The sequence below is a fragment of the Chiloscyllium punctatum genome, chromosome 11 (assembly GCF_047496795.1).
Source record: "Chiloscyllium punctatum isolate Juve2018m chromosome 11, sChiPun1.3, whole genome shotgun sequence".
Lineage (NCBI taxonomy): Eukaryota > Metazoa > Chordata > Chondrichthyes > Orectolobiformes > Hemiscylliidae > Chiloscyllium > Chiloscyllium punctatum.
In genome coordinates, this window is record NC_092749.1 from 96,108,889 (window position 1) to 96,124,927 (window position 16,039).

Genomic DNA, 16,039 nt, shown 5'->3' on the forward strand with positions numbered 1-16,039 from the left:
AAACAGAAGAATGAACCCCAGGAACGCTTAGGATAAGGTCAACAGGTGTTTTGGATGTGATTTGAAATACTATTGTGCAATTAATTGTCCAAATGAAATGACACGGTTTCTGAAATTACACATGACTTTGAAGGCTTTGCCTGAGATTGATCAGACAGAAGAAATTGTATGAGTTACAAGAAGGTTCAGTTTCGTAATTTACATTTTAGTAGCAGACTCATTCAGTTGTCTTGAACAATGAATGCACATCTACAGTGTGTAGAGGAGATTGGTTAAAATGTCACCTAGATTCTTTTAGCAATAAGGATCAAACTAAGATTAAGAGCCTTCAGAGTTCTATCTGCTTGGAGATGAGATCACTAAAAAAAATGATGATTCCCTGCAAAATAGCTGGAGTAAATCATTTTGTCAACATAATTGTCATGTCAAGTAAAATATCCTTGTGCAAAGTCTCAAATAAAACTGGGCATGGAATATGACAGAGCAGTTGTTTATAGGATGCCACTGTTCTACAGTTTACACAATTTGGACATTATTCTATTCCTTTAACAAGACCTAATTTGTGTCATCAAAACATTAAGCTGGTGTTATTGGCCTCAGAAGATAGGAGTTTAAAGCAAGAGGATGGTACAAAAACATGTAAGATTATTCAGATTTGTTTTCTGGCATGGCCTGAACTCTGTGCTTTCATACCCCAAATCTAAGTTCTTTACAAGTAGTGCAGATTATTATGAATTGGTAATTAGTTGTGTTCAGACACATAGGATAAGCTTTCTGTTTGAATTGCAGATAACAAACAATAGTAATTAGATGGAAGATTTCTCAAAAGTGTATTTTTAAAATGTTTGATCCACAATTGCTTTTTGTAGTGCAGGACTTATACACTTAATCGTAAGATGTGTTGCTGAGCAAAGAGACCTTGGAGTTCAGGTGAATAGTTCCTTGAAGTAGAGTTGCAGGTAATAGGATAGTAAAGAAGGCAGGAGTATGAGGAGTATGGATAGGGTAAATAGACAAAGTCTTTCCCCCAGGGTATGGGAGTCTAAACCTAGAGGGCATAGAGTCATAGTCATAGAGTCACAGAAATGTACAGCATGGAAACAGACCCTTCGGTCCAACCCGTCCTTGCCAACCAGCTTTCTCAACCCAATCTAGTCCCACCTGCCAGCACCTGGCCCATATCCCTCCAAACCCTTCCTATTCATCCAAATGCCTGTTAAATGTTGCAATTGTACCAGCCTCCACCACTTTCTCTGGCAGCTCATTGGGTGAGAGGGGAAAGATTTAAAAGGGACCTAAGGGGCAACTGTTTCACACAGCAGGTGGTGCGTGTATGGAATGAGCAGCCAAAGAAAGTGAGGGTGGGTGGGGGGGGGGGAGCGTAGGTAATGAGAATGGAGGATGGTGTTCATTTTCTGAAACTTTTAAGCTCAATGTTGAGTTCAGAAAACTGTAATGTACTTGGGCAAAAGATAAGGAGTTGTTCCTCAGGCTTGCATTGGGCTTCACTGGAGCACGAGCAGGTCTGACACAGAAATGGGAACAAGGTGGAATATTGAAGTAACAGGGAACAGGAAACTTGGGGTCAATTTACAGACAGACAGTAGGTATTCCATATAGCAGTCATCGAGTCTGTATTTCGCTTCACTTATATAGAGCGGACCACATTGTGAGCAGTGAATGCAGTTGACTAGGTTGAGTGAAATACTGGTAAATCATTGCTTGGAAGGTGTGCCTGAGGCCTTGGTTGGTGAGGATGGAGGAGGTAAATGGACAAGTGTTACGCCTTCGGCGATTGAATGGAAAGGTGCTGTGGATGTGTGGGGTGGTGTTAGGACTGGACGAGGAATGGACTGAGGTACCCTGGAGGGAATAGTCCCTGTGGAATGCTGACAAGGGAAGAAAGGGGAATATGTGTCTTGTCGTGGCATCCCAATGGAGATGGTGGAAATGCTGTCTCCTGATCCTTTGGGTGCGGAGGCTGGTGAGGTAGAAAGTGAGGATCGGACAGACCCTATCATAGCTGTGGGAGAGGAGCAAAGGGTGGGGGCAGAAGTGCAGGAAATAGATCAACATGGCTGAGGTCCCTGTCCACCACAATGATAGGGAATCCTCAGCTGACTAAGGGAAGAGATTTCTGAGGCCCCCCCATTGTGGAAGATCAGATACGATGGAGAACGAGAAGCTAAAAGAATGGAATTAAATCATTACAGGAAGCAGGTTGTTTAGTCAAGGCTGTTTCTATTTTTGGTCTTTACTTCTAGATTAGATTACTTACAGTGTGGAAACAGGCCCTTCGGCCCAACAAGTCCACACCACCCCACCGAAGCGCAACCCACCCATACCCCTACATCTACCCCTTACCTAACACTACGGGCAATTTAGCATGGCCAATCCACCTGACCTGCACATCTTTGGACTGTGGGAGGAAACCGGAGCACCCGGAGGAAACCCACGCAGACACGGGGAGAACGTGCAAACTCCACATACTCTGGCGCTGTGAGGTAGCAGTGCTAACCACTGTGCCACCATGCCGCCCACTAAACCTATGATATCTCTGTGGAGCTGTGTTGTCTTCATGTCTGTCTATGAATGTGTGTGTTTACGATTAAGTGGATATTGTTTAAATTTGAATTGTAGCTTATTTGTTAACCATTTTTACAGTTGCTTACAATTAGTTTTCAGTTAATTGAAAAAGACTGATGGACATTTATTTTACTCTGGATGTTAGTACAAAAAGGAGACAAATTGATCATTTTGGTGATTCAGTAAAAGAAATACATTTTTGATACAATCCATAGAGTAGTAATGGGACTTGGTTACTAATGCAATCCCCCAGCAGGATCATATCAGGGATTTTACTTTGGAACTCAGGGACATCTAGAAATCGCATGCTGCTGCCAGATAAATCAGTTCACAACAACACATAGAATCTAAACAGGATGTGTCTTATTTTGAAGCACTCATTCACTTTTGCTTACTTGAAGGCTGCTAGTCTCTTACTTTTCTGTTTAGCACAAAGAAGCAGCTTGCTTGGCACGATTGGGAGCACTGAACAGTCAAGAAAGTGCACCTGTTTACTATACAGCACCATACTTCATCAATGCTTCACCTACAGCATATGCCAGCAGTTTACCTGGTAAACATAGTACATCTGCTTCAGACAAATGGCCATGTCCGAAAGTCAAAGTAAGCAGTTCTTAGTGGGGTCAAGGGAGACTTTGGTCAGTCAGTAGGTACCACCAAAGTCAGTCAAGTGGCTTATCCAGTTCCAGTCCAGGGTTTGGCCATGGTTCATTAGGGCTTATGTCCAAAACATCAATTCTCCTGCTTCTCAGATGCTTCCTGACCTGCTGTGCTTTTCCAGCACCACACTCTCGACTCTGATCTCCAGCATCTGCAGTCTCACTTTTTCCTAGTTTGGCCATAGTTAGTTCTGTAGTTTAAGTGCAATCCATCTAGGGATTACAGGTACATCAGTTGGGGTACTCTGGAGACATTAATCTCATGGGAGCAGGTGGAACATTTTTCCTGCAATGAAACAAAGGGAAAGATTAAGTATTCTGGAAGTGGATGGACAAGCAGTTAGTGGTGATGAAGGAGCAGGAGAGATGTTGAGGTATTTCTGAGTGACTAGGAAGCACTGAGGGCAGGAAGAGTTAATCATTTGGGAGGAAGAGGTGATTGAAATTCATTGAGTGAACCCAATATTTGCAATGGTGAGAGTTGTAGTCTTGGTGTGATAAGTTCAAGTGAGTGGTGAACCTACAAATTTGAGATAGTGGAGAGAAGATAGGCACACTTATCAATGCAGAAGCACAGAAGATTATTGACCTTTTGTATTGCAAGGCAATCCTTTATATCCGGACTTAGCACTGATCCAGGTTGCTATCTGGATCCAAACTGTCTGAGTCTGGTGATGTAGCATCCTTTGACGGTCAGGAGGAGAAAGGACTGCCCTCCTCTCCACCACCACATCCACCAGTACCTTCCAGGTTTCTGGGATTGAGATTTGCTTTCTGAACTGTGTCCTCAGTGATAATGGTGGAGAGGCAGTTCCTGCTTGCAGCAAATCAAATGATGTGCAGCTGGGCTTTACATATAACATCACAAGTATGAATGGTGGAAGATCCCGCAGCGGTAAGAATTTCCACTAGTCCTGCTGTACAATCGCCTAACAGGATACTGAAGAGCCCAGTTGTGTAATTATAAGGTGAAGAGTGGACAATTGTGTGAGCAAAGCCTCTCCGAGCCAGGATAGATCAGACATCATGAGTATCATTTAATAAAATACTTGAACTGAAAATGAGAAAATTCAGATTGTGTCGAATAGCATATGCTATGATTTCCTGTCATTCTCTTCTCCATCGGGATGACAATTTCTCAAAGGAACAGGAAGGTTAGTTCTCTTTGAAAGAGGGTCAGATATATGGTGAACCATCTGGTGGTTGTTGAGAACCACATCAGCTAAACCTGTGCCATAAAGCCAATTGGGTTCCAATATGGTTCTTGGGTTATGTAAAACCTGACAATCCAATCATGTAACTAATGAGCACAGCATATTTTCTGCTGATATTTGTTTGAAGCAGACTTATTTTGTACAAGTTCCTCAATCCAAGCTTATTAAATTTCTATTATGAATCAGAATTTTTGATCAATCAGCACCAACATTTTGACAGCTACATGCACATTGATTGGGAAATTTAATAAGTGCTCTGGGATATTTTATTACATTAAAGGTGATATAAATGACTGTTGTATGTGGATCACAAGGCCTTGCAGTGTTTGTTTTTATGTAGCCAATGCAAAGGAATAAAAGATTGACACACTCCATCACGAAACATAATGTTTCTTGTCAATTGAAAGAAAATTGTTTTCCAAGGTGATGCAGCCAACAACACGTCACGCTTTCTGGAATCGCCAGCTGAAAAAAACCTTTCCTTTGGTAAAACTCCCAACTTGTAGATATATTTTTGTATACCATCCTTCTGACTGTGCATTTTGCTTTGTTTTTGTTTTGACAGGAAGATACTTTGTATGTTCGACCCCCACTGGAGAGTTTAATTGAAGGTGAGTTACCACACAGAACAGAGTTTTGTGAGTGGGATATCAGAATATAAGGTTGAGACAAGCAACTGAAAAGTAAGCTATTATCCTTGTCATTATTCTCATGGCACTTATAAGTGATCTTGGTAAGGAGGAGTTGCTTAATCTTCCTGGTGTTTAGTTTCATTATTAAACAACTGAATAATGGAATTTTCTGCTCGTTGAGTGATTCTTTCCTTATATCGTTAATAATGGCTTTAATTTTAGTTTCCATTTATTTATAATTTCAACCAAGGATAAAATACTTCAGTAAGACGGCGATGTGGAGATGCTGGTGTTGGATTGGGGTGGACAAAGTCAGAAGTCACATGACACCAGGTGACTTCTGACTCAGTAAAATTAAACAAACTAACAGACAAGCAGAAAGCAAAGAGCAACTAATATACATCCATTACACATGAAACTTTCAAAGTTGTCAGCACAGAAGGAGGCCATTCAATGCATTTTATTCTGCTGGATCCTTTATAAAATTAGTCCTATTCAATCTCATGTCTTTCTACTTCAAATATTTATCCAATTTTCTGTCTTGAGAACATTTCTTCCAAATTTGAAGTCCAAGCCTTTTATTATCAGGGCTGAAGATTTTCTTGTAAGTGACTGGCTTCTTATTCTTTGAAATAGCCAATTGAATCTTGTGTGCAATGTCTTTAAAAAGATGCAATATGTAGGGATGCTTTTTGTGCTCATCATAAACTTCTTAATGATTTGAAGATTAGATTACCTACAGTGTGGAAACAGGCCCTTCGGCCCAACTAGTCCACACCGACCCTTCGAAGAGTAACCCACCCAGACCCATTTCCCCTCTGACTAATGCACCTAACACTATGGGAAATTTAGCATGACCAATTCACCTAACTTGCACATCTTTATACTGTAGGAGGAAACCAGAGCACCCAGAGTAAACCCACACAGACACGGGGAGAATGTGTAACCTCAACACAGACAGTTGCCTGAGGCTGGAATTGAACCTGGGACCCTGGTGCTGTGAGGCAGCAATGCTAACCACTGTGCCACCCAGTGTTGAGCTGGGGTGTACAAAGTTAAAAATCACACAATACCAGGTTGTAGTCCAGCAGGTTTATCTGGAAGCACTAACTTTTAGAGCACTGCTCTTTCATCAGACGGTTGTCATGCTCAATTCTTCAAGTGCGCAAACAGAAGCTATTTGACTAATATTGTCTATGCTGGTGTTAGCTTCCAACTGGAATCCTATTACCATTTCGTTTTCCCAATTGCAGAATCATAGACATTACATGGATGTTATTTTCTCTGTTCTGTACATCAATGTATCTTTGAGCTCTGAAATAGCTGCTACTCAATCACTATCTGTCACCAAATATGTGGGACAACTCTTGGCAGCATATGGTTGTGAGTATTATGTGACAAACCTGCAGCTCAGTCTCTTCATTTACTTTTGCTGTCCCCTAACATTCAGTGGTTTTCCTTTTAAACAGTTTCTTCAAGACTGCAGGTTTTCTTGATGGTAATTTCCAACTTCCTTTTCCTCTCTAAAGTCATTATAAATTCGTTCAAACAGTTTCTACCATAGAATTGAAAAATGGATGTTACCAAACTTACAGATTACATGCAATGGAACTGTGACTACAGTAAATTACCTCTCCTCATCCTAAATTACCTCTCTCCTCCATTGTCCAGCTGGGATATCCTTACCTGGTCTCATTCCTATCTATCCTGTTATTGACAAAGAGTATTCCATAATGGGAAGTTTTCTTGCTCCTGCATCATTATGTCTGGAATCAGCCAAGAATTGGCTGCCTCAATCTACCATTGCCAACTTTGTCTTCAGTTGTTGAAGTCCTAAATTCTGGAATTACCACTACTCTTCTGTGCTGCTTAAAACCTAAGTTTTCAACCAAATGTTTAATGTTATTCTATTGAAGCACTTTGAAGTTTTAGATTAGATTCCCTACAGTGTGGAAACAGGCCCTTCAGCCCAACAAGTCCACACTGACACTCCGAAGAGTAACCCACCCAGACCCATTTCCCTCTGACTAATGCACCTAACACTTTGGGCAATTTAGCATGGCCAATTCACCTGACCTGCACATCTTTTGGACGGTGAGAGGAAACTGGAGCAGGGATGATGCAATGTAGGTGTAGGTTGGTTTTGAGAAACATCATATTTCCCTCTTTTAAACCGATCTGAATGTTCCATACCTGGTTCTCTGTCCTGGCAAATTACTGCCCTCTCTCCAGTCTCCAATTCAAGTAGAATGTTTCTGTTTATTGAATGTTTTTCAAGAAAGTGACTCATTACTAACTCTCAATAATAGTTAGAGTTGAGCAATAAATGCTGTCCTTCTTGTGACTCCCACATCTTAACGTCATTGCCTGTAATCAATCTGCTGCTAAAATACTTACTCACACCTTTGTCACCTCTAGATTTGACTATTCCAATACTCTTCTGATTTCCAAATCTCTTGCTCACCAACTCTCCAAATTCTGTAAATTTTAAATTATTTCTAAACTGCTTTTTCTCCTTCTACCTGTGTCACTACATTGGCTCATGTAAGCTGGATAACTCTGATTTAAAATTTCCAACCTCTCCTTCAGTCCTATACATCCACCCCACCCTGCAACCCAAACCCCAGAATGCTCTATTACTGAAACTCTGGCATCTTCTGCATCCCCATTTCCTGGTCCCTTGGGACTCACCTTAAAACTGATCTCTTTGACCATATGTTTGGCATTTCTAGCCTTTGGTTCACCATTCATTTTGTCTGATTGCATCTTTTGATGTTTTTCTGATTAAAGGTGCCATAAAATTGCAAGTTGTTTTCAATAAACAATCTGTCATACCAGGTAACAACAGTTAGCATAGATTATAAATATGTTACATGAAAATAATGGCAGTTAATTGCTGAGCGTCTGTGGCATCATGTGTAATATAGTGCCACTCCCATCTTCTTGACTTCACTGATATCATGTTGCTTGCTCATTTATTAATATCATTCCTTATTACAAGTGGAACTACTTGTTCTAATTTCTTATTCTGTAAATACATGGGCACTTTATGAACTTTAAGCTTTTTCTCTCTTAGCCATTTCACGTCAAGCACTTTAATAAATCACTTGCCTTTACTTCATAATAAATCAGTATCATGTCGGTTTTTATCATGCCTGTATGAGAGGCTTTTCAGGGCTTTCTCATAAACACTTGCTGCATATCTTCATGTTTTACTTAGAATTCTACAGTTTTCTCCTCATTCCTACACAGGTACACAAATTTACTTTGCCATGTTCATCATTACCACCTCTTCACATTTGTCCTTTGTCCTTTGCTTATGCATGCATTCTCCAGAAGAAGCTATTTGCCACAACTCACATTAATAGATTAAAGAGAATCTGCTGAATTGAGCTTTCCAAATCATCGTCTTTCCACCAATTAGCAAATTTCCTCACATTTACCTAGATTTATGATGGGTTCATTTCTTGTTCTGGTTGAATGTCTGTTTAACCAATGCATTATCGATGCTCAGCTCTGTGTGTGTGTTTTTGCTAATCGAGAGAGTATAATTTTCAACGATTAGTTGGAAATCAAAACATTTAACTTATGTCCCCTTCAAAAGACGAAATCATATAATTTGAGGGATATTTAAAGATGAGCTAGAAATGTCATGATTTTAATCCAGAGAATATTTAAGTGGTATATCGACACCGTTACACTGGGTACTGTATAATCCCACATTACCTGAACATGACTGAGTCCATTCTGGTGGAATTGTAAGTTTGTAAAGCATAGTCAGCTGATTATTCATCTATTACTATTTTCTGGGTGTGTGAGCCATACAAAAATTGATTGCAGCAGTGACTTCTATAGACAGTGTTGACCATACTTCAGGAACAGTCAGAGACTGATCATACCTTGAAAGATAAGCCCTTGGAAGGTCCAATGCAATGACTGTGTGGTAGTGAATCAACTCCACAGAAGCCAATACCCTGTCACCAAATCACCCTTTATTTACACATGAAAAGTCCTTAACTCTAGTACTGCCTCTTCAGAGTCAGCTATTAGATTGCCAGGATCTCTGAAACACCTCTTTTTGCCATCTTTAATAGAGACAAAACTGAAACTTCAGAGACAGCTCGGGTTGTGGGGCATAGGCTCCTGTAGGACGTATAGGAGCCTAGGGCCAATTTGAAATTCCACCTGAGCACAAGTACACGCAGACGAGTTTCCACCACACATCTGATCATCCTCCAACTGGTGCACAGTGTTGGATCCAAGCACCGCTGTCTCAAGGCAGTGAATGACAATGGCCATGAACCAGATGTCCACCACCACCCTGTGCAACTCCTCTTTTTATCTGTCAGCCAGGGCTCCTTGACTGAACTTGTTATTGACCAGGCAAAACATTTCAAGAAGGAAACCCAGACCTTAACTTTGAGTTGTTTTGAGAAAGTGGAAAGTAGATATTCCAGGACTGATGTGGCTGGTCAAAAGCACTTAGTCTCAAACAAAACAGCATTTATTTACAGAGTACTGAATGAAACACAAACAAAAAAGAGAAAAGAATACAGAATAACTCAACCTATCTGAAAACCCAACAGACGATCCCCAAGTCATGATATTGTTATGGACTAAGCCAGACCACTCAAAACATTCTTAAGCAGGCAGTTCAGACCATAATTTGTAAATTTGTGATTTGTTTCAGTAAGTGTACAGTGAAAATTGCCCGGACTACATTAGCTAGGTTGACTACTAGATTTTAGAACAGACAAAACTTTATTCACAAAATTATACAATGAAACACAAAGAACAGAATAAAGAACCCACTACAGAACTCAGACTATCCAACTAGACTTAATTATGCTGTTCCAAATATACACAACAGTCCCAACAAGCAAACTCCATTTGAAAACCATAAATGGAACACATACTGACAGGTTGAAGTTGAAGGGCAGAAAAAGAGAGAGTTTCTACACAGCTCCCTGTTGAGCTCCTCACCAAGTCAGACTGAACTAAACTGCTCAGCTCAGCTAGCTAGAGAGCTGACCACTCCCCTTTCTTTATAAATGTCACTTCTAAAACCTGACCACTTTGACCTGAAGTCTCATCTGTTTACGTTTAAACAAAAGGCCTCTCAAAATCCTTTTAATCTCTGTATGAAACCAGACTGACCGGAGCCCGGCCCAGTTCAATACCCCTCTGAAAAAAATCAAGGACAGTGCATCCTTGAGCCAAGGAACGGCTTTCAGAAAAAAAGGGACTAGCTTTGTGACACGTCCCCCTTAAAAAAAAGAACCATCAATACCAAAAGATGACTTCATTTTTAACCCTTCAAAACCCGGTTAGTAGTCTAAACACACATATACACTGTACTAACTATAAACATGCAATCATGCACAACCCCATGCAAATTCATGCCACTGTACACCCACCACCAAACGCCTCCATAGCTCCTTCAAAGACTCAATAATGCATCGGCAATCATGCTTTCACGACCTGCCACCTGCACAATTGTCAAACTGAATGGTTGCAAAAACAAGCTCCATCTAAATAGTCTGGCATTTTTGTCCTTAAATTTTTCCACAAACGTCAATGGGTTGTGATCAGTGTCTATGATTGTCTCAGATACATTACTGGTAATGTAAACACTGAAATGTTGTAACACCAACACCAAGCTTAAAGTCTCTTTCTCCACCGTTGAAAATTTCTGTTGATAAACGTTCACCTTCCTGGAAAAATACTGGATGGGTCTTTCTATCCCTTCGTCATCCTCCTGCAGGAGCACAGCACCAAGACCTACATCATTGCATTGAAAGGCTTTGTGTAATCCAGTATGGCTATACTGGGACAGTGGTTCACACAATGTTTAGGCTGTCAAATATCTTTTGACAGTCCACTGCCCACTGAAACTTCTTGTCCTTTTTTAACAATTTGGTGAGTGGAGCAGCCACACTGCTAAAGTTCAGCACAAATATTTGGTAAAATCCATTTAACCCCAGGAACCATAGTACTGCTTCTTTTGTCGGCGGTATGGGAAATTCCCCAATTACTTTCATTTTTGCATCTCGTTGGGCCATTTGTCCATGTCCAACAGCATGTCCCAGGAAGGTGAGTTAGGCTTTGGCAAATTCACTTTTAGTTAGGTTTACCACCAAGCCTGCCTTCTGAAGTCAATCAAGCAAATCCATAAGTGCTGTAAATGTTCCTTCCATGAGTGAAAATCAGCAGGTCACCAATATACACCAACAGTTGTGTAATCCGGCAATGACCTTATTAGTCAATGTGGCTGGAGTGTTTTTCATACCGAATGACATGACTTTGAACTGATATAGTCCATTCAGCGTTACGAAAGCTGAAGTTGCCTTTGCTTTCTCTGACAGAGGTAATTGCCAGTAGCCTCTGAGCAAGGCCAACTTAGAAATGTAAGTTGCTTGTCCCACTTTTTCGACACAGTCCTCCAAACGTGCAATTGAATATGCATCAGTCTTTGCAATAGCGTTGACTTTGTGATAGTACACACATAACCGTTGGGTACCATCTGGATTTGGCACCATGAATATAGGTGAGCTCCAGTCACTGTAACTCACTTTGATTATGTCATCTTGGAGCATGCGCTCTATCTCCTCTGAACCTGTGCCAACTCTAGAGGATTATGCTTATAAGGATGTTGCTTAATCGGAACAGCATCTCCTATAGAATCCATCTACCCTACCAGGCCCGCTGTCAAGGAAAGGCCGCCAGCATTCTCAAAGATTCATCCCACCCGGGCAATGCTTTTCTTCACCTCTACCATCAGGGATAAGGTACAGAAGCCTGAACACACACACCAGCTGGTTTTGTAACAGTTTCTACCCGATTGTTGTTCGAATACTGAATGGACTCAAAAACTCTGAACATTTGCCTGTACCTGTGTTTTTGTTTTTGCCACTGTTTACCTATTATTTACTTATCTATGCTACTTAATTATGTGATCAGCCAGTATTGCTCACAAGACAAAGCTTTTCACTGTGCCTCAGTACATGTGGCAATAAATTCAATTCAATTCAATTCCTGTATCTATATCATGCACAATTAGGTTAGTACATCCCAGTTTATTTCCGCATATCTTCCCATGTGATAGTAATAACTCTTTCAGGTCATTTCAATTTTCTTGTGGAAGGTAATTCAATAATTTATCCCAATTTTTAACAACTTCCTCATTGTCCAATTTGATTTGAGGAATGTCCAATTCAGAATCCTCTGAACTTGGTTCATCCTTCTGTGCTGTCATCATTAACACCTTCTCCTCTTGCTTTCCTTCCCTGTCAAAATACCTTTTGAGCATATTCACATGACACACTGTGATATTTTCTCCTGTCTGGAGTCTTTATCAAGTAGTTCACCTCACTCAATTTCTTCTCAATTTAATATGGTCCACTAAACCTTGCTTTTAAAGGCTCACCTGTTATTGGAAGTAACACCTTGTCTCCAATTGCAAAATTGCGAATTTGTGATTTCTTATCCACTTCTTGTTTCATTGTTTGCTATGATATTTTTAAATATTGTCTAGCCAACTCTCCAGCTCTGTTTAATTGTTCTCTAAAAGGTAACACATAGTCCAAATTGGCGGTCTCTGAATTCTGACTTATTAATTTCTCCTTAATCAATTTTAAAGGTCCTCTTACATCATGCCCAAAAATTCATTCAAATGGACTGAATTTGGTTGATTCATTCGGTGGATCTCTGATTGCAAAAAGTACAAATGGAATTCCCTTATCCCAATTTGATGAATCTGCCCATTTCTCATCTGCTTGAATGTGTGATGGTCTCCATTTCCTCCTTAAGACATCATTTGTTAAGTAATAACACACAGGAAGACATTCACTCTCCTTCTGATATGAGTGTTTTAACTCCTCACCTCTCTGCTTAGTAGAGCTAAAGATACTTACATGTTTACCTATTTGCTCCTTTTCTGTTCCACTTATCTGATTGAAGAAAGTTTTGGATAACACTATGTCATCTTCTTTATCTGTGCCTTTTGGTCTCTCCTGCTCCAGCTTGTGCCTCTGTGATCTTGAGATCACATAATCAGGGAAAATTCCTGGATAAACATCTTCCATTTCTTCAGTTGCCTGCATCTCCACTGGCCTTTCAACTAGAGTAGGCAGCACACCTACCGGTGAATCAGCGATATCATTTTCAAGGACAAACTGTTTTCCTGCAGCTGAGAATTTGCCCAGTACTCCAACCACAAATTCTTCATTCTTCTCTGGACTCTCTAGCCTCACTTTACATAATTGAACACTTTTTGTCTCACCATGAATTCCTGTTACCAGTACCTTTTCTGGCAATGGTCCCTCAGGAGTGCATATCTCCTCATCCCTCAGCATTACAGACTGAGAGGATCCTGTGTCCCTTAATATTGTAACCACCTTACCTACTGCTCCTGGCTTATGTGAACAAACTTTACCCTTGCATGTATGTTTTTTAAGCAGATCTGGCACTTCCTCCTTAAACCAATCTCTGATCAACTTGTACACTCTGAGGCAGTTGTCTAACTTCCCTGGTGCTTTTTGTTACTAGTCCAATAAAACTTCCAGGCTTGTCTGGTTTTCCTACATCTGGTTTTCTCCTAGCCCACCAATACTGTGATTTCATGTGGCCCACTTTATTACAATGGAAACACCGGACTTCTTTGTCCCCCTCAAGGGTTTCTTTTTTACCCCGTGGTAGGTTGTCCTTATGATCTTCACTGAGATCTACCTTTCCCTTTCCATGTGAGGATTTCTTTTTGCCCCAATTTCTATCCCTCATGGACTGAAATTGATTCTGAAAGCCAAACCGAGTTTTATGGACCAGCTCATAATCATCAGCCATTTCAGCTGCTAACCTTGCTGTTTTAACTCTCTGCTCTTCCACGTGAGTTTGCACTACTTCAGGCAGTGAATTTTGAATTCCTCCAAAATAACTACCTCTCTAAGGGCATCATAGATTTGCTCTATTTTTAATGCCCTTATCCACCTACCAAAATTACTTTGTTTAATTGTTTCAAACTTAATGTAGGTTTGACCAGGTTCCCTCCTTAGATTCCTGAAACATTGTCTGTCGGCTTCTGACACAAGCTCATATGCACTTAAGATGTCTGTCTTCACCTCCTTGTACACCACAGATACCTCCTCGAACAGTGATGGAAATACCTCACTAGCTCGACCTACAAGTTTTTTTTTGGATCAACAACACCCACATGGTCACTGGCCACTGCATTTGTTTAGCCACCTTTTCAAAATGAGATGAAAAATTTGTCTACATCCTTCTCAACAAGTTTAGGCAATGCTTGAATATATTTAAACAGATTTTCATCAGGCCTTTTGCTACCATGGGTTTGCTCATCCTCACTCTCTTCCTCACTAAGCTTACCTTCAGCCTTCATCCCCATCCTTTTAAACTGACTTTCCTCTGTAAGTGCAAATTTCTGCCAATTTCAAACTCCTTCTTTCTTCCTTTCCTCTCTCTCTCTTTCTCTCTCTCTCTCCCCCTTTTCTTCCTACTGAAGTAATTCATTCTTTTTCTCTTTCCGCTGCTTTTAATCCTCATTCAAACAGTTTCATTTCTGTTGCCCTTTCCTTATCTTTTGCCTGTAGCTCAAGCTGCTTCATTATAATTGAATTTTAACCATCTCCAAAGATTCTGATGGCAATTCCAGCAAATTTAAATACTGAGTGATTGCTGTAATTATCTAATCCTTCCTCACGGAAAGAGGCAGCTACAACTCCAGATTGTCTGCAAAGTCCAGCAGCTTGGACTTATTTACCTTTTGTAAAACCCCCAAGTCATTTCTTCCATCCCCAGAAAACTTGTGGTGACTGAAAGAGCCATTGCTATCCCAGGCACTGTTTAAACTAACCGAAATCAACATCCAGAACAAAAGACTCTTAATACCTACCACACACTGCCTTCAAGTCAAACAACTCTAACCCCAAATCAGAGCTATGGAACAAATCCCACAAAGAGCGTCAGTCTGTTATGGACCAGGCCACACCTCCTGGAGTCTCTGCGTTTATGTCCCCTCTGAAAACAAAAACCAACAACAACATAACCTTGTTAAAGCAGCAGCATTGTTACTGACCACGTTAACAGCCCCAATTGGGGAAGTCACATTCTGTGAGATCCAGCTAACTGACCTCATTGCAGTCACAACATCTCTCCCCCTCTAAGTCTGATGACATAGGCTGGTCATTTTTCTTGGAGAGCCTCCTGGGGCATTTTGGCACCAGGGCAGGTTCCTTCAACTCGGCATCTGATTCAGGGGCCATGTAATACACAGGAGCTCACCTCTTGTGCCAGGAATACCTTGGTAGAATTTCATTTTCTTCTTTTGCTGGCAAAGACATTGAGGCAGCTATATCTGACATGTCCATTTCAGATTCAGAGGACTAATCAATGCTTAGTGCAGAGGGTGAACCTACAGGATCTTTTAGTCTTTCCATGTGTTCTGAGGGATGCGGCATGTTTTGCTCCTACACTGTTTGCAAATTCATAGCTTTCATTTGGTGCATGTGCTTGTTCAGGACTGTTGCACCTACCCAAACTTTATATGTCACTGGTCCTGACCTTGCATCAACCATGCCTCTTACCCATGTAGGATTTTTTCTGTGATTCTTGGACCAAATGTCACCTCCTACATGAAACGGTCTCTCATTTGGCAGAGCTGCGTGTCTAGCATTGGCATTCCTGGTGCCATATCTCCTCCCACCACCCCCCCCCCCCCCCCCCCCCCACCCCCACACCACCCCCCGCACAGGTCCAGGAAGTCCAGACTTAACCTGGTGTGGAGTCTTGTACCAATTAGCAGCTCTGCTGGTGCTATACCTGTAATTGCATGTGTGGTGGTGCTGTAAACGAATAAGAACCATGATAGATTGGTATCAAGCGAGGCTGAAGGCTGTTTCTTCAAGCCTGCCTTCAAAGTTTGGATTGCTCTTCC

General features: G+C 41.0%; 1 protein-coding gene across 1 annotated transcript in view; it reads left to right on the forward strand.

Moving 5' to 3' along the window:
- Positions 1-16,039, forward strand: part of adgb (androglobin) — a 332,059-nt gene that overhangs the window by 192,147 nt on the left and 123,873 nt on the right. Inside the window, exon 18 of the mRNA XM_072581648.1 lies at positions 5,025-5,070. Coding sequence (XP_072437749.1) covers positions 5,025-5,070 — 46 coding nt within the window. The remainder of the gene's footprint in view (positions 1-5,024; positions 5,071-16,039) is intronic.